Here is a 24,871-nt window from a genome sequence, read left to right as displayed (position 1 = left end):
GTATTAGTAATCCCAAGCATAAATTAGTTTCCTGTTTTCCACACACCAAACCAGTCTTCCTACATTTAATTCATTTATAATAAACTACAGAATATGATCTAAAAACAAAAATCTTGGACGCAGAAAGCTTACTCGAAATTATCCAATAATTTTTCACACTTTAAGCCTTTTCGCATACGCACATACTTGGGTCACCTGAAAAATTCCAGGTCCCTGGCCACCTGCAGTCACACATGCAATGCCCTCTGCATGTATGATCTGAATCAATGCTACAGCTGTACTAGAGCCACTTCTGGGGTCCCACTTAACGCAGCTCCAGGGGTCGTCCCTTTATGTCTCTTAAACTTAATATAATACCTGCTGAATAGTATGTTAAGAGGTCATCAGAGCTTTGGGAATGAAATGAATATTATGATTTGGCAAAAAACTGATGGCTGCTCAGAGCCTACTCTGATCAGTACTCACACGTCCAGGAGCCATGGAATAGACCTGGAATCCAACCATACAAGAAAGGCTGGTACCTTTAAGGCCTGGTGTCTGAAGGTCATAAACGGGTGTTGTGATATGGCCACAGGGGATCCTGGCTAAGTATCAAAACACCCAGCTGTCTATGTATGTGTTCAAGAACTGTGTATGATCTCTTAGGGCTACAATAAAATCTCTAGAACTCTGCAGTTCCTTAACATATATGTGTGTGTGTGTGTGTGTGTGTGTATGTGTGTGTGTATAACAGTGAAAATACTAATGCTTAACACTGAGGCACTGAGAACATTTGTAAGGGTGAATTATAGTACTAAAATATTCTTTAGAAAACTGTACCTAAGTACTCACATTTTCTATTAGGTCACAAATGATAGCATTATTGAAGTAGTCAATGTGAGTCCATTCTATATCCTAAAAGACAAAACAGAACAAAATCCAATGACACAAGATGAAGCCACGACACTACCATCCATAAAGCAGACTTTGCCCATCTTATCATATTTCCCTTCCTCTCGGAATTTATTTTCTTTACAGAATGGGTACTGCAAATGTCACAGGCAGTTCCCAAAACTTTCTCAATGCAGCTGCCTACCACTGACATAATCTGATTGAAGCAAACACCCTTGACCTGTTCTGAGACTGCCTTCCATTCCACTCTCCCATCTGCAGCAATTTCCCATGCACTTCACTGGCCCTGGGCCAAATATTTACTCAACAGGCCCTTGGGTCAATATTACTTTGTGTATGTTTACAATGTTTATAAGGAAATAAGTTAGAACTTGATCCCAAGAATTTAAGGCCTAGATTCTTCTGTTCTGAATCTGTAATCATAAGGAAAAAAATTAATTTTAGAGTCAGTCTTGTGTTTTAGGGAAGTTAACTCTTTCAAGTGCTAAAAAAAGGCCAGCGCTACCACAAAGTATTTTCAACATAAGGAAAGACATGAAAACCTATCCACTGGTTCTAACACTGGCTACAAAGCCAAATCCGTAAAGCCAAATGTAATCTTTCTGTGTCTACTTACATTCTGTCTATAAATGTAAACATTTATTTGTCTTCTATTCATAAAGCAAGCTAGGAATCTTTCTATATATTCTTAGAAGTGTTTTAAACGATCTGCACAAACTGTTTTAAGTTACCCATCAAAGTTTGGGCATTCTCTTCATGATGAGAAGACAGGAAAAGAATGAATCGTGCTTTTAGAATATTTATGTTACCAAAAGGTGCCAGACAAGTATAAAACATTTCTGAAGCATAATGAGTACTCTAAAAAATAAAGATGAAATATTTATGATTTAGCTTTCGAGTAAATGGGTTGTTTTACTAAGTCACTGGGGATAACAATCACATTAGAAAAATCTATATGGAAAGAAAGATAAAAGAGAATTCAGTGTCCTTAATGGCTTTAAATGATACTAAGAAAATAAAGGAAAACAGGTAATATCATTACTAAAATATTAAGGCAAATAAACAAAAAAGGAAATAAAAATATAAACATAACAATTCCTCCCTTTTATTTTTTGAAATAACTAATTTTATACCTGGAAAAAGACTGGCTATTTTTAAAAATAATAGGATGAAAAGCAAATATATATTTTTAAATTAATGATGAAAAGACTCTGCAAACACTACTTCTGGTTATTTTAAGATTACATTAAATGAGACAATCCATACATAGCACTTAATACCTGCTATGTAGTAAGCGCTCAATAACTATCACCTATTTTTACTATAAATTTGAATACTCAATACTTTTTGATATTGAAAAAAGTCTCAAAATATTTTCAAATCTACTTACAGTGATACTGACTTTTTTTGGTATACAGTTCTCTAAGTTTTGGCAAATGTGTAATGTCAAGTAACCACCACCATAATCCGTCCCCAAAATTCCCTCGTGCTGTCTCTTTGCAGCCACAACCCTCTCACGACTCCTATCTCCTGGCAACCCCTGACTCTATAGCTTTTTATAGGCAATCAGTCTCTATAGCTTTGCCTCTTCTAGAGTGACAGATGGAATCATACAGTTTGTAGCCTTTTGAATATGGCTTCTTGTTTAGGCTATTTTCTGAATTAGAATTTATATTATGAGTAAAAAAGGACCAACACTTTAAAAAAGCATTTCAACATTACCTCCCGTATATACTCCTCCTGCTCTTCTTTAAGTGTAAGTTCAATGAAGATTTGTTGCAGCTTTTCATTACAATAATTAATAATGAACTGCTCAAAGCTGTTGTCCTGTATGGAGAAAATGAAAAAAAGCCTTATAAACCATGCCACTAGCTCTCCCAAAACAATGACACTCAGACATCTCAATCCATGAGAAATGCCACGCATGATCTCTCAGATTTAACTGCAGCCCAGCACACGGCTCCTAGGACAGACGCTTGCCCACTGCAGGTACTTGAGGAGTGGGTCATGAGTAAGTGATGAATGAAGTACACACAAATGATGCAATATTTGAAGGATGAAGATTTTTAGTTGACAGAGAAGCACCCCAAACAGAGAAGCTAGAAACAATCTCACTTCCTTTGCTGAAAGATCAGCAAAGACACAGTGAGCTCCACAATCTCTGTCACCAAGTTCTGAATCTTCCATTCTCAGGTGAAACTTCAGAGCTTAAGGAAGTCCTCCTGAACTGACCTCTTACTGTCCCCATCCAGAGACAGATCCCTCACTCTGACTCTTACATCCTAACCCTTTTTATAGATCATGTTATATGAACGTGTGTGTATGTGTAACTGTACACATGTACAGATAACTTCACATACATCTGCCTCACTAGCCTGTACACTCTTACGGGCAAGGGCTGACCATGCTCTCTTGTTCACTGTATTCCTACTCCTTACATAGCACCTCACACCTAGCAAGTTCTCAATATGTACTGGCTGAGTGAATGAACAAATGAAGTTCCTTCCAAATGGAGACCCAAAGATTAAAACATCTCCCTGACAAGAAACAATCCCTCTCTCTGTAGAAGGCCCACACCCCTGATCACTCTTACAAGTCTCAGCAGCCTCTCCTTCATATTAATCTCTTATGAATTCACTGACAGAAGCTTTATGTCTAAATCATTTCTGAATAAACTGCAGGGCTTAATGTATTGCTGTACATCCCGAGGGCACCAAATGAATAAATTTATCAAGAACCACATCATCCAGGAAGAAGTAGATCTGACACTAAAACTTGTTGTTTTCACCTCTATTTTTCTTTACTGCCCAAAGATGGTGGCAGTGGGAGCAAGTGATAGTATGTCTCCACCATTGGTAAAATGGACTCTTCTCCCACAATGGTGGCCAGTCCTGGTCTAACGAGCAAGGAGAGCCCACATGTAATGGTGTGGCCAAAGCTCACTGCTCCTTGTGAACAGGCACAGCCACCGGCCTTCAAATCCCTCCACATATGATAGAAGTGAAAAAGTCACAGAGTCTTCTGAAAGTTGATCTTTAAAAATCAATTTTGGTCCTACTTAGGAAAACTTAAAAATGATACTTATGCTACAGCATCTAACTACATTCTTTCCTGGAAGTCAGCTAGGAATTTCTAATCACCAGTGATGCAGTGATCAGAGGAAATTTTAAACTCAAAGTCATAAATAACACATGTGAATATACTATCAGTGACTTATCTTGTTAATGCTAAACTTAGTCAAGGATGAAAGTTTGTTTGTTTTATGTCTTGAAGGGTCTTACTAAAGGGCAAACATTTATTTTCAACACTTTTGACAAATATAGTCAGATACAAAGGGTACTTCTCAGTCCTCATTTTCACACAATTTTTTAAAAACCCTGTGCTCAAATTCACAGAGTTAACAATTTCAATTAGAAACTGAAGTTGGTCTAGTATAGATGCCTTATTATTATTTACTCAGCATAAAGGCATTCCATATATCATAAAGTCTCAATTGCTTTGCTAAAGTATGTCCCTATATGATGCAACTATAAATAAAACCTATAAGTAAAAGTAAAATATTAATAACATAATAAGTAAAAAATTAATAAGAGCAGATCTTTGATTTTTTTTTAGACAACAGTCTCATGGAGCAAATCTGTTATTTGGCAAGTCTGTGCCCATGGAGCTATTTCAACCCAATTATGCTAAATCAATCAAACAGCAAATAATGAGAAGGAAAGGAAAGCACTAGTGTCCTCAGACACATTGTGTGGCTATGAACAGCTCAAAGTACACTTCTAAAACAGGACTATGAAACACACACAAGCAGATTAGAAACCAGAGGCAAAGCTTCACAATTACAAAACAATTTAAGGATTAAATTACAACTAAATTAAATTTGCCCATAACCTTTAAAAACTCCTGTATGGATTCTGTATTTTATATCCACACGGTTATTCAACAACCACTTACTGCAAAACTCACACAGCTAGAGAAGCTATTAACACAGGAGCATGCAACAGACCAGCACTGCAAACAGGTCATACTTACTGCATTCTGGTGCAAAAAGGGACAAATTACACAAAATGCAGTCAGTTCTCAATTAGCAATAAACTTCTAAAAGTGAGCACGTATTGACAGTTATTCATGGTTACAAATGATGGCTTTTACCATTCAGGCTGTATTTTTGATGGGTGTAAAACTTTGGATCATGACCCATATCCAGTCAATTCAAAAGACAGGACCCACAATACCTTCCTGTGGTGTCTGAACTGTGGTTTGCTAGGGGAGAGTTCTTCAGGATAAAAATGGTTTGACCGAAATAATGATAAATCACGTAACTTGCCTGAAGCTTTAAGCCTTCAAAATCCAATGCTTCTAATTATAAATTATCAGGAAAAAGAAAACATGTATGACATGTATCCAAGGTCCACATCCACCCAAAGAGTCAGGGGCAGCGGTGGTTGGTGGATCGCCGAACAGGGAAGAGACCCATCAAGATCCAAAAGTAACTCCCCTTTCCCACCCCAGTGACACATCCCTGTGTAGTACTGTGCTGAGGCTCCTTTTCAAAAACCAACAAGGAGAGAGTATTCTCCTGGAGATGCCCTAATAACAAAAACTTGCCTGTCTGACCTTACCCTAGAGTTAAAAAAACACCCCCCGCCCCCGCGAAAAAAAAACCCGAACAAAAATAGAATAGCACAATCACCGATGTAGAAATTAACTTACTTCCTCACAGAAATCAGCATCTATTGCAAACACACCTCCAAAGTCTCCAAAACACATCACATCATGGGTCACCCAGATGACCATTACTGTTCAAAGTGAAGGCTAAAGACACACACCTCTCTTGTGATCTAAGCTGAAGTTGATGGCACTGTTCAAATGTGGAGGAAAATGGGACTTCACATATGATTAAAAACTTGCAAAAATTTAAGGAATAATCAATAATCTGCAGAAAATTAACGAATAGCCTGGTAGCAGTTCATAGAACTCCAACCTGTATATGTCTAACACATTTCTCCATTAATACGAGTATTAAATTAATACCTGGTTTTCAACCTGGGCCCCCTCTCCTTCATAAAATAGCGAAACTGACACTAGAAACCACCAGATGAATATGAAGGCCCCAAAGCAACTTTATATTCACAGACTTTTTTGGTTTGTCAAGAACTGTGTGAATAGCCAGCAATCCCTGAGCCAGGCCCTCTCCCATGTGTCAGGCTCATGAATCAAAGCCTCCAGAAGAGGAAGTGGGCAGGAACTTGCCCCAGGAATGACTCATCTCCTCTCTCCAGTTTTCCACCCATGCTCCAAGCATGCAATTTTTCTCTACTGTCTTACCCACATTTATCTCTGAAGACTAAGGAATAAAACTAAAACTTAGAAACATCTTCAAACAAGTACCTTCTGGGCTTTCCATTACATAACCTCCCTAAATGAAGCTGAGGCTGCTTCAGAGAACAAAGGCAAAACAGCAAGGTGTCTGTTCTCTGCTATTTCACGCTATAGTTACCAACTATAGATTGGGATAGTGAGCACTTACTTTGTTTAGAAGTATATAATATAACCAAATTTTAAACGCTGGGGCTTCTTTTAAGAATTCTAGACTTTGAGTTCATCCTTTCAACATCAAAACAAACAAACAACAACAACAAAAAAACAAAACCCAGGAAATCATATTCCCAGTTGGTTCATAACTCGTTTATACTCACAAGTATCAATCATAAACTCTCCAATATAAATTATTTAAGATGTATCAAAAATACTAGCCACTTTGTATATTCTCCTTAGCAACACAGGAGGCTGATGATATTTTATACTCTTTAAGGAAGACAGATATTTTTAAAACTCTTAGGCTCTTTAAAAACAATAAATATTGAAAGGAAGACAGTAAATAGAAGGGGCAGCTCTGTCCCTCTGTATTTGGGACACAGAAATGGGAAGGAGTCTGCAGGTGAATATAACGTATTAGAAACAGTGAGTAGTCCAAACACAAAGACCATGATTTATCTGAGCAAAAAAAATACTGTTAATTACATATTAATGTTTCTTATAGTTCAGCACTTTCATTTGAGGTCAGATTTTGAATATAACATGCTGGCTTGGGGGTTTCTATATTTTTACATCCGGTAAGTCTCCTGCATAATAAATGAGTCAATACCTTTAATAAAAGTTACAGGATTTTGAGTGTATATCACTATTTTAGGGAAGTTGAGCTATATTATTGTTACAAAATATGCTGCTGGTCCTTGCAAAGATTTATTTGGTGTTAAAGCCTTTGACAGCTTATGATTATAATGCTGTTCCTACAGGAAAATATAATGCACTTAACCACAGTCCATTTTTAAATATCTCAGTGTCAAGAAATAGGCTCCAAAACAAGAACTGCTTTTCTTAGAATGTATTAAAAAATCCTCAAAATATATGAGAAAACCATTTAATATGAAATAGTCTCCTTTTTAGACATTTACAAAATTGAATGACTAGCTAAAGGTTTAGAAAATTTCCCTTAACATTTTTTCTTCCAGGTATATACTAAAAAACAACAAATTTTAAGAAAAACGACGTTATAGTGCTCTTCTTAAATATCTTAAAATTTCATCTAACAACTTTTTATACCTGGAAGAAATACACACATATTATTAGATAGAACAGAAGTCCTACTTCACAAAGGAAGAAAATTATAATCCAAATATTCCAATTATTCCACACATTTAAGTTTGAATTTTTTTTTTTTTTTTGATAGAGTCTCGCTGTTGCCCAGGCTGGAGTGCAGTGGCATGATCTTGGCTCACTGCAACCTCCGTCTCCCAGGTTCAAGTGATTCTCCTGCCTCAGCCTCCCAAGTAGCTGGGACTACAGGAGCGTGCCACCATGCCCGGCTAATTGTATTTTTAGTAAAGATGGGGTTTCTCCATGTTGGTCAGGCTAGTCTTGAACTCCTGACCTTGTGATCTGCCTGCCTTGGCCTCCCAAAGTGCTGGGATTATGAGTGAGCCACCATGCCAAGTTTGGGCTTTTTTTTTTTTTTTTTTTTTTTCTGAGACGGAGTCTAGCTCTGTCGCCCAGGCTGGAGTGCAGTGGCCGGATCTCAGCTCACTGCAAGCTCCGCCTCCCGGGTTTACGCCATTCTCCTGCCTCAGCCTCCCGAGTAGCTGGGACTACAGGCGCCTGCCACCTCGCCCGGCTAGTTTTTTGTATTTTTCAGTAGAGACGGGGTTTCACCGTGTTAGCCAGGATGGTCTCGATCTCCTGACCTCGTGATCCGCCCGTCTCGGCCTCCCAAAATGCTGGGATTACAGGCTTGAGCCACCGCACCCGGCCAGTTTGGGCATTCTTATAACTGAAAAGATGGTCTGTGATTTCTGAGAAATATTTACAGCATATCTATAAAAGATACACTATAAGACTTTGATTCACGAGACTGACACATGGGGATGGGTGCCCAGCTCTGGAATTCAGGGATTGCTGGCTATTCACACAGTTTGATCTATCGATCCATCCATCCATCTTTCTTTCTTTCTTTTACAAATCACAGCAGTTGTCATCACTTTCCTTTCTAAATCTACTTTAAATTGTTTCCTTCCTCTTCAATTATAAGCTTTCTAGCGTAAGAAGGACCAAATGAAGGCAAGAAACTAGAGTAGAAGGTGCTGACCACAGTCAGAATTTCTTTCAAAAACAATTTAGAAAACAAATCTTATAATCATGAGGTGAACCTACCAGGCAACAATGACTGCTGCCCATGTATTAGATTTTTTTATTTGAAATAATCATTGCATCTAGCCTATCATACTCTTACCATATATGGGTCCCTTTCAGTGAGGTTTATGAGGGCAAGATAAATAAGGAGTCCATAATTGAAAGTAATTAGCACTTTGCCTGTGTTAAACTAGCTCCACTGAATGAAAGGTGAAATAATCAGCTACTACTGCCTGCTTTGGTCTACAGAACACTAATGACCAATCAGATTTTCCTAGTAAAATATCTGCCAGTTTTAATACCTGTCAGATAAGTATGTAGAAAACGAGCTGAAATCAATGTAGATTGCTCAACTTACTTTTTAACTTAGCATCTTTTTTTTTAAAAAAAAGAATAGCAGTTCTTTTATGGATATGCTATAAATATTGCTCAGAAATCACAGACGGTCTTTTCAGTTATAAGAATGTCCAAACATAAATGTGTGGAATTGGAGTATTTGCATTATAATTTTCTTCCTTTGGGAAGTTGGTCTTCTGTTCTACCAGGGTGTACAGCTAGATTTTTTTTCCTCTATGAATTTTAATTCACTTCACCTTATTGTTGGTATCATTGTTCCACTGATCTGTTTTCCAGATTGACATCGGATCACATGTGGCCAGCCAGGCAGCACTTCCAGCTGGTACTGGAATGTTTTGCAGTCAAATCCATGTGTCATCAACCCATGGTTTAATGCATCAGTTTCCCTCTTCCGTTTAGAGACAGACCACAGGGAATGAAAGGTTTCCACCAGCTCAGCTAAAAAAGGCATTTTCATGGGAACTGTGGGGCCATGGGACAATTAGATGCATTTTTTTTTAAAAAGTCTCTCTCTTTACTGTCCAGTTTTTAAAGAGATGCCCAGGGTATTCTAAAAGGCAGAACTCTTAATTCCTACAGTCAACTGAAGAACAACAGAACAAAGAAAAAAATAAATGTTATTTATACTCCAGCAGTTTCTTTTCACGTGGGTGGAAAATATCACAGAAATTTTCATTTTTGCCTTGATGTGGATCTGAGTCTTCTTCCATACTCTGTCTGACCCCTCGTACTTCAACTTGCGGTACTTTTAAGTTCTTAATTTTCTTGGTTTCCTAATACTCTGAGCTTCCTGATGTCTCCATGTGTTCTAACATCACTGAGAATCCAGGAAAATATAGACTGTCATCTGGGAATGTATGTGAATAATTTATTAAATGAAGAAAAAAAACTTCTGTAACTCTGTATTAAAAAGCAGGTGAAAGTACCTAAAAATCACCAACCAAACCTCTAATCTAACCTCCCCACAAATAAATTTATTTTAAAAAAGTTATTAAAAATCAAAACTGAAGATTAATCTGAGAGGCCTTAGAAAGGAAAATGGAGGGAACAATTAAATATAATGAAAAACGAATCTTGATTCTCTCAAGGAACTGGGGGGAAAAAAAGAAAAAGTATTTACTGCATGGAGAAGGAAAGTTAACTTTTTATAATTTGATGGCTATTAAAAGATTTGCTATAGACATATAACTGATTGGATTTGGCCTTGGCTGAAAGTTCTGTTTAAATGGAGTGAAAACCGCCTCCCAGGTTCAAGCGATTTTCCTGCCTCAGCCTCCCAAGTAGCTGGGACTACAGGCACAAGCCACCACGCCCAGCTAATTTTGTATTTTTAGTAGAGACAGGGTTTCACTGCGCTGGCGTCCCAAAGTGCTGGGATTCCAGGTGTGAGCCACCGCGCCCAGATGAACAGTAGGTGAGGCCCATTGTTTTACAAGGGTGTTCCATACAGTGGCCAAGCAGCATGAACACCACATGCTTGGAATTTGCAGTTTACTCCAGAGATTTCTGTCTAATAGAGCATTTGATCTCAACCTTGAGTGCACACTGGAATCACCTCAGAGCTTTAAAAATATTGCTGCTGCGGCCCCATCTCCAGAGATTGATATAATTGCTCTGGGTACAGCCTAGACATCTGAATTTGCAAAAGTTCACCAGGTGATGCCAATGCACAGCTCTCTGAGAATCACTGAAATAGAGTAATCCTCTGAAGAAAGGAAGAATATTTAGAAATATAACGCAGGCAGCCAGGCGGGCGCGGTGGCTCATGCCTGTGATCCCTGCACTTTGGGAGGCTGAGGCGGGTGGATCACAAGGTCAAAAGACCGAGACCAGCCTGGCCAACATGGTGAAACCCTGTCTCTACTGAAAATACAAAAATTAGCTGGGCGGTGGTGTTGCAGGAAAATCACTTGAACCCGGGAGGCAGAGGTTGTAGTGAGCTGAGATTGCGCCACTGCACTCTAGCCTGGCGACAGAGCAAGACTCCATCACACACACACACACACACACACACACAAAAGGAAATATAACGTAGGCATTTTCATAAACTGAAGTTAAGTCTAGTTGAAACAGTGTTGAGAAAAATGATGGTATAACTTGCAGAAGGAGGACACATTCAGCAAGACAGGTACGGAGAGAAACTTGAATTAACCAGAAGTGAAAAATATTCTTGGACTACTGAAGGGTATAGGGTATTTCACCCAGCATCAAGTTAAAGGATGTTTAGACAGGAACATCTGACTTCTGTTCTGATTAGGTCTGTAGCAAACAAACTTTTAAAACATAATATAGTTTCCTGATTAGCCTTTTCTCCCTGATAGGATGTGTCCTCTGGCAACAAGAGACTCTCAATGTTAGGGCCAAGACTCTAAAAGCCATGCAGACAAAGAATACCTTAGTTATGTTTACTACTTATCTGGTAACTCAATAAATACTTGAGAAATGACTCAAATTGTTTATGAGTTATAACTCAGTTTCCTTTGAGTGTTATAAGCATTTCTTTTCCCAGGGCTAATTAGATCTTAGGACCTACCTGAAGACAAAGTTAACTAGATATCCCATCATAATCTCATTAACCTATTTTTTTAAAGTTTCCATGTGTTGTGACATGATACTAAGCCCTTGCCCATTAGCTTAAGATCAATAATCTTTTTCTAGCAAAATTAAAACAAAATCAGTTTCTTTGACTTTAGAAATGTCATTGAATGTATCTTCTTAATCTAACTTTCCAGTGAAATCTCTGCTTACCATCTCCCCTGCTCGTGAAACCATTTAAATCTGTATCAGCACAGCAATGTGTTAGGTAGTAAGTCCTTTTCCCTGCCAACTGTAAAGAATGACTTTGGCACTCTGCCCATTTAGTGACAGTAACCTGAGGTTTCACTAGAAAGAAATTAATTTTGGCAGTCATTTCTGAGTGTACTCAAGCATTTCTCTTAACTCAGAAACCTCAAATTCTTCCCTTTCTACCAAGGAATTGTTAGCTTTCCTTTGTAGATTCTGCTAAATGGGCAACAATACAAGCAGACGCTGTGTTGCAGAACTCTGTTCTGGGGACCCCATGGTGTCGGACAGCCACCAGCACACACACTTCCATCTAGGAAGGCACCCAATGCTGGCCAGGAGCTTGGAGTGATGATGAGGGTGGAGAAATAGGGAAGTCAAGAGACTTACCATATTTATTTCTTTTTTACTTCCAGATACTGGGGAACCTGTTACTTTGGGAAGAAAGGTGAGGAAGTGCCCCTGGTCTCAATCTTAGTAAGAAAGAAAAGCAATAAATGAAAATATTGAAAGGGCCTGGAGTTTAGGTGCTGAGTCTGCCACTAAGTAGCTGTATAACCCTGGGGAGTTACTTGACCTGGGGAGCTTTACTTTCTCATCTGTAAAATGGGATCCGTAATAATAACAGCTACATCATGAGGCTGTTTTGAAAAGTAAATCAGACAATACACACACCACTTGCCACAATGCTTACAAAGAGTGGGCCCTCAATTAGTACTTACCATTAACTATTAAATATAGAATACGACTGAGGGAGAACATACTAAGAAAAAGGCATTCGCTAGCAAGGTCTGGTTTAGGTGAAAGGAATGATCTGATGTTTTTTTCTGTGATTCTGTGACCCTAATTTTCTAGAACATGTAAATTCTTTGGGAACATTCTGGGCAGAGCCTGGTTCCTTAAAGAAATTCACAAATCTTACTTGTGGGGGAGAATTAAGAAATGAGGAGCCTGATCTACTTCTTATTTCCCTGAACCAAACTAAAATGCCACTCCTAAAAGTGAGAATAAATGTTTTAATAGATCCTTAAAACTCCTTCTAAATGTCAAAGTTAGCAAGGGGGCAAAAAGGAAATTCTAACACAAGTACATAATGATTATTTTATTTTCCAAACCACTTTTTTCAGGGGCCATGCTCATCTTCCCTATATCATTCTAATTTTAGGTATATATGTTGCTCAACCAACACAAATGGTTTAAATACTTAATCTGTAACAAGCATAGAATCATTTTAAAAATTCACTATGAGCTTCAGCAGAAATTATTTCAACCTCTGCAGCAGAGTTCATTATCATAAGATCACAGTGATGAGACTCAACAAGTCACCTAATCCAAACCCTCTTTCCCCGAGTCTCACAGATGAAATGACCAGCCCTGGCCAGGCCAGAACCTGTGTCCAGCCCTCCTGTGGCTTTCTTTATGGCACCAACCTACCACACTTTCTAAACAACACACAAACGGCCACAGCCATACTCATGTAGCTTGCTGGAAGCCTCACAGTTAGAAATCTAAATACGCAATTTCAAGTCGGGTACTAATACAAGTTCTTTTTAAGCAGCACTGTCTCAAAAATGCTGGCTCTCAGCATACACACAACACAAACACACATACACACACACTCACACACACTCTCTCTCTCTCTGGCACACATGCAGGAATACACAACCAAATGTTGTTACATCTACACAAAGATTACTTGGTAGATTCAAAGTGATAGTGTGTTGCATCTACACAAAGATTATTTGTAGATTCAAAGTTACAGTTACTTATAATGTCTATAAAGACAGGATTTAATTTCCAACCATTCCACTTTACTAAAGACATCACAAAAAAATTTTTAAATCTTACCTCGAAAATCTCAAAGCCATAAATGTCCAAAACACCCATGACCTTCTTTCTCACTTTTGTTTGTGCCTTAAGAAAGTTTCAAATTAAAGGGTTAATTAAGGCATGAAATATAACACTACAAGCATCCAAGGAACATAGATATATATTACAAGTTAATCATGTTTCTCAAGTAAGAAAATAACTGTAATTTAGCTGTTTTTTAAAAAAACTTATGAGATGGGGCATTGCTATAGAACTTTTAGAAATTTTAATAATAGGTGATATATTTAAAGAAGGCATTAGTGGTGCCTTTCGAAATCACCTAGTCCAACACCTTCATTTTAATAATGAATAGATTAAGATCTAGTGAAGTAAAGTGACCTTTTCAGTGAAGTATGTACAACTAGTTAGCAGGTGAGCCAGGCCAGAACCTGTGGCGCCGACCTCCAGAGCAACTCCACAAAGACCATCCGACTATTCACCAGTCAGAAGCAACACACATGGCAAAACAAAATAAACGAAATCCCTGACAAATTTCAATCTTATACATGGTAAACTCTTTTTAAGGAATAATCTTTATAAGTGGTAATCAATTATTTGATTATAAATTTAAACTTTATTCAACTTAATGTTTATACTGTGAATAACATTACAACTGATTTTGCTCATAGACATTCAGTACCTTAATGCTTTCATTGATTCGATTTACCAACCACGAAAACAACCTGCTGTAGAGGTTTTTAGCCAGAGCATCACGGGCATAATAAGCCTATTAAAAAACAAATAAACAAAACTTAACACTCACAATTCCACAATGCTTACTTTCAATAAAATCATAAAGATATTTTTTAAAAAAATTCAAAGCGCTTTTATTTCACATTTCTTTGCAGAACCAGTTTTACTGTGCCATAAACAATCAAGTTGTTAAGAGAATGAGGCAAATTGTTTATACACAGTTACACTTTTTCACAAACCAGGAAACTAATTTTAAATACTGCAAAAAACTTTCACCATAAAGATATTTATTTCAATGTCATGGAACAGAGAAGAATCAGACGCAATTTAGAAGTCCAACAATAGGGGGTAGTAAGAGAAATATGCACTGAGAGTAATGTTACATAGTCATCAGAGAGCGATGGTTGTGAAAATCAGGTAATGAAATGGAAATGCTCATGTAATGTGAAAATTAAATAACTGTATACTTAATATGATAACATTTTTTAAAACCCTTATACACAGAAATGGAAATTCAAAGGAGATATATTAAAATGTCTTTGACTGATGGAATCTGTAAATTTTTTTTCTTCACTCAATCTTTTTTTTATTTTTAAATGTTTTTGGAGACAGAGTCTCACTCTGTTGCCCAGGCTGGAGTGCAGTAGCACAATCTCAGCTCACTGCAACCTCCGCCTCCTGGGTTCAAGGGATTTTCATGCCTCAGCCTCCTGAATAGCTGGGACTACAGGCATGTGCCACCACGCCCGGTTAATTTTTGTATTTTTAGTACAGGGTTTCGCCTTGTTAGCCAGACTGGTCTTGAACTCCTGGCCTCAGGTGATCCACCCACCTCAGCCTCCCAAAGTGCTGGGATTAGAGAGGCATGAGCCACCACGCCTGGCCACACTAATCGTTTGAGTATTAAAAAAAAAAACTTCCACAATGCGTTCTTTTAAGTTATAGAATGAACATAACCCCCTTCTTATGTGCTTATCTACTTTTAAAGCTATTCAGAACTACTTGACAAAGAGGCAGAAGACATATGCATCTCTATGACTCTTGGAATCCAAAGGCTGGAGAAGTCAGGTTTGGACAGCAGAATCTAAACACGCTTAAATGTACCAAGCGCCCAGAGCATACAGTAGGTAAGTACTAATGAGATGTTTAATACCAGCATCCTGGGGAGGCCTAGAGGTTGGGTGTCAGTAGCCTAACAAGGAACTGGCCTTGGGAGAGAAAAGGCTTGAGATTTTGTTTCTATTTTCAACATGCTGGCCATATATGTGTATTTTGCTGCTTGTAAGTAAAAAGTTGGGTATTACTGTTCAAATTAATCAGTACATTTTTATTTTAGGAAGAGCACAACTTGTTATATTATGTGGCAATACTTTCTCTACATTTCTTCCTAAATAAAATGTAACAACTTTAATTAACACATTAACTTCCCTGGCAACATAACACAGCTGAAGATAACACCTTTTCCCTTCATCTGACATTTCCATGCAAATTCCAAACCTCCCTCCCTACTCCAATTAGGGTGAGAGAATATACCTAGGAGTTGGCAACAAACAAACAAACAAGGGAGGGAATGCTTCCATAGTAGAAAATGCATGTCAAATGCTCAAACAGAGAAATCAGAATATAATTTAGATGCATCCTTCCCCAGTATCCTTTCTTCTAGTTTTTACTTTCTTAAAATAGGTCATTTAAGTGCTTGGAATAATGCCTAGTACACAGTCTACAGATGTACTTATATTGCTTTCTATCCTTTTCGTCTATTACTACCTCACGAGCCTAGATAATTTCCAAATCCTTTCCTTTTTCTTCTTATGAATTGAAGTTATCTCAAAACACCATGTATTTGTTGATGAGCCCTTTTTTATGTTAATGCCATCCAGCTTTTTTAGTTATATGCTGTCTACTTTCAACAAGCCACTATTTCAATAAGCAACTGAACAGTGACAACTTCTTCCGGTAAACTGCTTTATATTTTTTAAAGTGTATTAACAGCCAATATTAATCTTCTTTGGTTCCTTCAACAATATTTATTCCAGGGGTCTCAAACTCAAATGCTTCCAGGGACTGTGTGATAGAAATGAACAGGAAATGATGGCTCTCTCTGTCGGGGTTAGAGGATGCATTCCAGGCTAAAGGCACTCAAATTCAAAATTTAAAGAGCAAACAAAACCAAAGAAAATACTATCCTTTAGTCAACTAAAAATATTGCGCTTTACCTGGCCTTAGGGGCTGCCAATTTGCCACCTAGCTGCCAATGTGCCGCCCCTGACTTCCTGAGCCTGATTCATGCCACCGAATCTCCACAACAATATCCTATAAAGCAGTAAGGGAAGGAATGCCTATTCCCACTTAAGGACCACTAATATGGTGTGTAGAAATGAGGAAGACTCAAAGTGCACTAATTCACCATCTCAGTTTCAGAGCACACTATGAAAAGACCATGCACTTCTGCAGCTGCATGAAACTCACAGAGGAAAAGTCCAGGTGGAATGTGCTGCAGACATGGACAGTAACAACAGGCATGGTCCAGGACGGCAAGTGACAAGCAAGGTGGAGACTCAGAGATGCACAGACATGGAGCCCACCCTCCAGGAGTTTAGAGGTGAGCTAAGGAGATCAAACTAACACAGAGGAAACAAGCAGAGGGCAGGTGCCAAACTGCAAAGAAAAGGGGGTTCTGATGGGATGGGGGGTATCTCAGGAGGCCTATTTGATCAAAGAAGTCTCCTTGGATGGGGCACAATCAGGTAGAGCATTTAGATGGGCAGAAGGAATGAGCATGGCATGGGGGGCAATGGGTAGGCAGGAGCAGAGGCACCAGGTAACAGAGAACTAGCAAGGAATAAATTGAGGTAAGCTGTGTGGGATCAGATTTCAGAGGACATCAGAAGCCAAGGAAAGAGTGTTTAGGAGAAGCTGAAAAACTCTTGTCTTGAGTTTCTATTATTTCAGTATTAGTCCTCCTATCTAGAGAAAGGTCTAAACGTCTTGGGAAAAGGAGGCATGGGGCAATAAAGGTGATGCTGGGGCCCAGGAATTGAAACTATGAGGAAAGGCTAGTAAAATGAATCACTTTCCAGAGGAATCAAAACCTCCCAGGCAATAGATCAGTGGAACCAGATACTCTGAATACTACATAAAAAACAAAACAAAACAAAACAAAAAACCCAGTTGACTAACGAGCCGAATAGCTGAGGATCTCTAGCCAAATTCTTTTATGCCAAAGGTTAAGAAAATGTGGAAAGTCTTCTTCAGTGATGTAAGGTGCCTAAAATAAGCTTAGAAAGTCAGGGTACCTGGGCCTGGTTCCCATAAAGGATGATTAAAAAAGCAAGAGTAAAACACACAATTTTAAAACACACAATTTTAAAAAGACCCAAAATATACATATTCCTAAAGGGCCTTCTTAAACAATACAGGCTTTTTCATGGCTTCCTTACAGACTTAACAATTCCCACTCTGGCTACTGAAAATGTCCAAACTCAGTGGCTCTCAAAATGTGATCCTGGACCAGCAGCAGCAGCAGAAGCAGCAGCAGCAGAAGCAGCAGCAGCAGAAGCAGCAGCAGCAGAAGCAGCAGCAGCAGTAGCAGCAGTGTCACCTCTCAATTTATAAGAAATGCAAATTCCTCAGTCCTACCCCAGACCCACTGAATCAAACATCGGGGGTGAGGTCTGCAAAACCACCAGGTGATTTTGATGCATGTTCAAGTTTAAGAATTACTGTTGCAGATTTGATTTGCCACTCTGACTGCAGACTTCACCTTTCCAGCCACATTGCTCTGAATCCCTTCACATAGCTACAGCTGTAGCCAAGCCTGATCAATCCAGGTTCTCAAACCTGGCTTTTCTCAATGTTTTCTTTTTGATATGCCCTTTCAGCCATACTTCACACATCTAAATCCTTTGATTGTCTCCATGAGGTCTTCCCTAATCCCTTACTTCCCTACTCATGGCCTATGTGTGGGCTTGTGCTGTACAGGCTCTCAGCAGCATTTTCTTAATTAAGTAAGCTACTCCGTATCTGACTGTGAATTAGTGAGGATGACTTAGACAGATATGACAGCAAAAGCAGTAATTTAGGAGGAAGGACAGGCAATGGCTATAGCTAGGAAAGGATTGCTACAAACCAAATTTCCATATATATAAAGTTATGGTATTTGCCAGAGCCAAAATAACTCACCTAAAATAAGATATCAACGTTGAAAGCTAAGGACACAAAGGCATTCTTGCATTATAGTAGGAAAGGCTGGTTCAGCAACAGAGAGCAAGCCTGGCTCCACCCTACTATTTATGGAGGCTTTATGGATAGTTATAAGGAGGATGAGACAACAAGAATACAGTTGGACAAAGTGGGCCTGAGTGGAAGTCCTAAGTTAGTAATTTAATTCCAGTCTGAGTCATTGACTGGTGGGAAAATGTGTAAGCCATAGCACAAAGGGTTTTAATGAAAGGGCTGCAGAAGCTGCCTGGGTATACACGTATGTACACAGGCATGCAACCATCCAAACATCCACCCACTTAACCTGAAGCAAACGGAGAGAAGGCAGCAGCTCAGATTTGTGTCTTAGAAAGACTAACGACTTCACTGGCCCCAATATCAAGGGTAGAGGGGGTTTAAGAAGTAAGGCAGGGAGGCCAGTTTGGCCACTTGACCACAAAACTGTCTTCTCCCGCTGTCTTCTCCAAATCAGTAAATGACAACTCCATGTTTGCAGTTGCTTGGGCCAAAACATTAAATCACCCTTGATTGTTCTCTTTCTCTTAAACCAGCTAGCACCAGCAAGTCCTGTTGCCTCTACCCTCAAATAATATCCACAATGTGACCACTTCTCACTGACTCCACTGCAACTACCTGGTTCAAGCCACCATCTTCTCTGGGTTAGTGCACATCTCCTTGAAGGTCCCTCGCTTTCACTCCTTTTTCCCCGACCCTCTGCTCTCCACATCACAGCCAGAGTGACCCTTTGAAATACAAGGCAGTCGTGCCACTGTTCTGCTCAAAACCCTCCAGTCATCTCCCACCTCACTTTGAGTCTCCTTCCCTGGCCCAGGGAGCTCACTGATCTTACCATGGGCTAGTCTGCTACAGCACTTATTTCTTATGTCTACTGATTATTATCTAATTCCCTCTACCAGAATTTTAAGCTCCATGAGGGCAGGGATCCTTATCTGTTTAGTTTACTGCTCTGCTGCCAATGCCTAGAACATAGTACAATGATTGAGATAACAGCCTGTAAACTAAAATCTTTGTTTATACTTATATGAAAATAGCACAGACTTTTAAGAAACTTTCTTCTGTACATTATGTTTCACCCACCTGAGCCACATTCAGTGTAGTTGAAACTTTCTCCTGTTTGGCTTCAACTGTTCGGAAACTGAATGCTCGTTCTAGAACTGATTGATCAATGCCGGTCAATTCACAAATTTCTTTTAACTCTGTGGGAAGGTGGGGGATGGACACAAAAAGTGACTGTACACGTGCTGCTAATAATAATTTTGAAGGCTTAGGATGTTCTTTCTAAATCATAATCAAACATATCAGTATAAAATGTATACATCAAAAAACAAAGCTTAGCCATAGTTCTATTTCTGCTCAGTTTCATTAGAAAGCTTTCTCACACCAATGCAAAGCAGAAGTTTTACTTTCTACATTAAAAACTGGGCAGAAGTTCAAAGCAAGTTTCCTAAACAAAGTTGATTCTCCGCGGATGTACCATTTTTATCTTTGATTTTGCTTTCATCTAGACCATTCACTCGAGATTCAGGCTTGAACTCAATGTTCCCCAGTTTCAACACCGCTGCCACCACTGCCAAGACGGACTCAGCTTCATGATCCATAAAGCCCACAATCTGCATGGCATTCTGGGGAGAGAAAAAAAAAAGCAACTATTTTTTTCCCGTAGTTCTTTTCTGTTCTGTTCTGTTCTTTTTTTTTTTTTAAATGAATCATATTACAGATTTATTTCTGGGGGAAAAACCCCATAAAAGACAAAGCTATATCGAGTTCAGTGGTTTCCAACTGTGATTCGAGGGACCCTGGGGGACCTCTGGTGCTGTGGCGGGGGTTGGGGGGGCATGTAAAGAGGAAGACAGAAGAAACAGGGGGATGAGAGCAGAGCCTTGGGTGTCCACCTCCACTTCAACCACAGCAGCTCAGTTTGTATATATGTTGTTTTTTTTACACTGAGGTTTTGCTACTAGCAACAAAACCAACTTGCACAACTCCATACAAAGAAAAGCTCCTCATTCATTTTACATATCAGAAAAACTGTGGTTTGCAAAGGTGAAGTGCCCAGCCCAAGATACTGTGGGTAACAGGAGGCATCTGTTCATTCATAAATTTTTATGGAGTGCTAATTATGTGCCAAGTAAAGTGGTTCTAAAATCGGTCTTGGACTCAAGGTTTAAACAAAATCATGTCCAGGGATCAACAGACTATTGCTTCCATATGAAGATGTTTATATAGTTTTCTAAAATGACATACTCTAAGAGATACTTTCTTTTTGAGAACAGCTGGCTTTTTAAAAATGGCTAGGCTACATAGCAATGGGAGTAATGCAAGGTTTTGTTATTGTTGTCAAACATATACAAAAGTAGACAGAGCAGGGAAAGAACCCACATGTCCTTTCACTAACCCTCAACAATTAACGGATGCCAATTTTGTTTTATCTATAATTCATCCTACTCTCCCCTTTCCCCATCACCACAGCTGTCTCATTTGCAAGTAAATCCCAGTTACCACATCATGTCTAGTGTATCACACATTAAGACAGAAAACAGAGTATAGTGTTATTTAAAATCATCTTTTCTAATGAATGTGGAATGCTAATCGCTCTGGTTTATATATGAGTTTCTAAAACTGTATAAAAATGAGATTTTTTTCTGTCTCAAAAATAGTTTTGATTTAACATGATCCAAAGGCAGTTGGAAATTAACTTTTGCCATAAAAAACATTTGGAATTTAAAAATAACCTTAAAGGAGTCAAACCCCAGGATAATATAATAAGAAAGCTCCTTATGATAAATGGTAAAATCACACGCTCTAATAAAAGCATGGCCTTCACAATCTCATGTGATTTTTGAGCTAGTAAAAAAATCAAAGTAACAAAAATAGAATTCTTGTATAATTCTAAAACCTTAGGGAGAATGAGCTACACTTTAAAGAAAACTCAGAATTGTTACCAGTTCCTGCTGAGCAATGCAGTGCCATGCAATTTAAAGCTTGATGAAAGTACTACATCTTACCCGCACGGTTCTAAAATTTGCTGCATCATCCACTCCATTCACTTTGGCCGAATCCAGACTCAGGTAGTTATATCTGCTGAAATCCCTCTCAAGCTTAAGTTTATCTATTGAATCAAAGACACAAGTTGTTAAGTTGCTTCAATAAATCCAATCTTTAATATCTCATTCCCTTTGATATCTTGTTCACATCGGTAAAATGGCTTTGGGATTAAGTACTGAATCAAAAGAACAAAAGTTATACCCAAATATCAGTAACAGCATATTCTTAAAATGACTTTTATCACTGTGATAGCACACTTTGTTTTACACTTATCTAGATAAGTCTCTTTCGAGTTTTTACAATAAAAAATATCTTCAATGTATTACTTCATTATAACATATGATGTCTGCCTGGTGATTCCTTCACCATTGGATATTTGGGTTCTCTCTAGTTTATAATAATAAATATAGGGCAGTGATAAATGTCTTCATACCAATTGTTTTTTGGATTCATTTGAATTATTTTGTTGGAATATAGTCCAAAAAGTGGTGTGACTGGATGGCAGCCTCTAATTGTAAGAGGTCCTCGCTTTGAAGTAACACCCACAAGCTCCAAGCAGATCAGTGACAACTCTGCTAGCTTGATCCTTATAATACATGCACAGTAGATACTTCAGGGCTGTTTTAATTTGCATTTGTTGATTATTAGTGAAGATGACTTTTCCTAAGTGGTATTGACTTTTCACAGCTCTTCTTGTTTGAGCTATTTGTTCACTACTTTTCATCATTTAGCTATTGGCTATTAGATAGTATCTTTGTGGAATTATGCTAATTCTCTAAAATTCCAAAGGCCATATTTTTATCTCTTGTATCAACTGCAAAATGTCTTCTCCACTATTTTTAAATATTCGCCTAACAATTTGTTTTTATGTAATTGTACTCATGTAATTAGAACGCTGATAATTTTCTCTCCCCAAAGAGAAAAAACATATTCTTCCATTTTATATTTTAAATGTATGATCAGTCCCTGCCCTACTAATTGGCTTTGGCCAAGTCCAGATTGAGGTAGTTCTAGCTGCTGAAATCCCACTTGTGTCGACTGAATCATCTGCATAGTCCTCAACACATCGGAGATGTATGGCACAGTATCTGGTGAGGTACAGGAACATTACACATACCCTGGGGTGTGGTAGAAGCAAACACACCATGTTCTTCACTTCAACTAGAATCATGGAAAATTCTTGAGAAGGAAGGGGCAAAGCATAGGGAGTATGTTTTAAAGAGAATGCGTCAGAAAGTGCTGTGACACTGAAAATTAAAACACAGAAACAATTCAGGCACGAGGCCTGTAATCCTAGCACTCCGGGAGGCCAAGGCAGGAGGATCACTTGAGCTCAGGAATTAGAGATCTGCCTGGGCAACACAGTGAGACTCCCAGCTCCAACAACAACAACAACAACAACACAGAAACAGAGACTTACTGAGGAGCTCTTCAGAGGCACCAGAGAGCAGTTGATAGAACACATGGAAGTTTCTTTCACCTCTTGGCTGTTTAACAACCCGAGATTTCTCTAAAAGATCTAAAGAGAAGAGTTAAATCATAGTATGGCATTTGTTTCACCTTCAAATCCACCATGCTTTTTTTCCTTCTCACTTTCTTTTTTACTTTCTATTTTGCGTTAATAAAATGAAATAATAAAGGAAGCTATATTTTCAGTTCTACCTTCAGGAAGAAGCACAACTCTAATGAAAATCACATTGAGTTTCATTTTCACCTAATGAAAATCCTACACAGGTCACATTCTTTTTAAATAATGAATATATAAATAAGTTACATTCAACACACTGATTAAAGATAATATCATTTTTATTTTAATAATGCTCTTGATTTTTTATGATGACATTAAATTCCTGAAAATGTAACATTACAAATGTAAGCAATGAAATACAGCCATTCAATTATGAGTCTACCTAGTAATTATAATAAAAAATCAGTTAACACTTTGAGATCTTTATTATGTGCTAACTGCTTTACAGATAGTATCCCACTGAATCCTCCCAACCATTTTATAAGGTATCATTCTACAGCTGAAAACACTGATAGTTCAGGAGTTTACATAACTCAGCTGGCAACCTGTGGAACTAGGATTTGAAATCAGGACTCTTGCACTCACATGGCCCATTACCTGGGAGATGCAAAGTAGAGTTTGTGGATATGTTGAAGTCTTAGAGAAAGATGGTTCTCATTGATTTGGTGTCATTTGATATTATATTTTCACTGACCCCAGATAATTTTCAACCCATAAATCTGAGGTTTTACCAAATTTTCAAATGGGGAAGGAGGAAGGAAGGGAGGGACGAGAAAGGAATCACTATGGCAGTATACAGCACAAGGCAAAGTACAATGGAAGAGGATATTCTTGCCTGGAGCCCTGCTTATCACTGACTAGTGATACAAAAGGCTGTGGGCAAAGGCAAACTTCAACTACAAAATTCCAAATTAGTAACGTCATCACTGAGCACTAATTCTAGAGAACACACAAATTTGACGTCCCCCCAATCAGGCTGCAATCTAAAACATCACGAAAAATGCTTGGTAAGGGAGAGAATGATGTGCCATTTAATCTAGGAATGATCATTCAACTTTTTAATTCGTATTTCTGGAACCTACACCAGCATTTATGGAGGAGTTTAGGTAGAGTGAAAGGGTATATATTTGATGAATGAGAAGTCCTAGGGTGCTCCAAATACGTAAGATTGTAAGAATAAAGAGATGCAGCGTAAGAAAGCATAAAAAATTAAGCCAACTGAAAAAGAACAAAAATATGTAAGTACAAAAATTATTAGGCGCAGGATGCTGCAGATTTTTCATGTTCTCCGGCTCTCATATGACTCGGAAGACTGCCAGTGTCCTTAAATCATAGATGGAAAATAATGAAGCCTTCATATTTAGAAAACATGAAAACAAAACAAAAAAACCCCAAAGGTTGAAAAGTACAAGTGGGATATAACTTAGGGAAAAAAAGGATTGTGTAATAATTACCATTTCTAAAAAATGGAATGTTTCAATTAATACGTAAAAACTGACACGCAAAGCAGAAGATAGACTAAATACACAATGTTAAAGATGTAGTACGATTTTACTTATCGTGTGACTGAGCTTCTGTGGGATCCTGTAACAGTTTCAGAAGAAAAAACCCACAGGGCATGGGCACATTCTTCATTGAAAAGCTAATTTTTATAGGAAATTCCTCCAGTTTAGAAGAAAGTGGCTTGATTACATAAAAAATATAAACGCTACATTTGACTTCATCCATTCATGCACAAATTCCTTCAAACAGGTCATCTACTGCTAACGCACT

The 24,871-nt window shown here is 38.3% G+C and overlaps 1 protein-coding gene and 1 non-coding gene across 6 annotated transcripts in view; both read right to left on the bottom strand.

The window, feature by feature from the left end:
- Nucleotides 1–24,871, bottom strand: part of LOC105468200 (myosin IB) — a 182,507-nt gene that overhangs the window by 40,172 nt on the left and 117,464 nt on the right. For all 5 annotated transcript variants that reach the window (XM_011718241.3, XM_024788621.2, XM_024788620.2 and 2 more), the window contains exons 8-15: nucleotides 22,991–23,089; nucleotides 21,531–21,634; nucleotides 20,000–20,147; nucleotides 19,603–19,721; nucleotides 14,231–14,317; nucleotides 13,570–13,635; nucleotides 2,614–2,718; nucleotides 832–894 (exon numbers count right to left, since the gene is read on the bottom strand). In XM_011718241.3, coding sequence (XP_011716543.1) covers nucleotides 832–894; nucleotides 2,614–2,718; nucleotides 13,570–13,635; nucleotides 14,231–14,317; nucleotides 19,603–19,721; nucleotides 20,000–20,147; nucleotides 21,531–21,634; nucleotides 22,991–23,089 — 791 coding nt within the window. The remainder of the gene's footprint in view (nucleotides 1–831; nucleotides 895–2,613; nucleotides 2,719–13,569; nucleotides 13,636–14,230; nucleotides 14,318–19,602; nucleotides 19,722–19,999; nucleotides 20,148–21,530; nucleotides 21,635–22,990; nucleotides 23,090–24,871) is intronic.
- LOC112424368 (U6 spliceosomal RNA) lies at nucleotides 12,804–12,910 on the bottom strand. Its single transcript, XR_003015114.1, has one exon. It is a non-coding gene; the product is annotated as a U6 spliceosomal RNA (small nuclear RNA).

The sequence above is a fragment of the Macaca nemestrina genome, chromosome 11 (genome assembly GCF_043159975.1).
Source record: "Macaca nemestrina isolate mMacNem1 chromosome 11, mMacNem.hap1, whole genome shotgun sequence".
NCBI classification, from domain to species: Eukaryota; Metazoa; Chordata; class Mammalia; order Primates; family Cercopithecidae; genus Macaca; species Macaca nemestrina.
The sequence above is the reverse complement of the archived record's forward strand: the minus strand, read 5'-3'. Positions and strand labels throughout refer to the sequence as shown.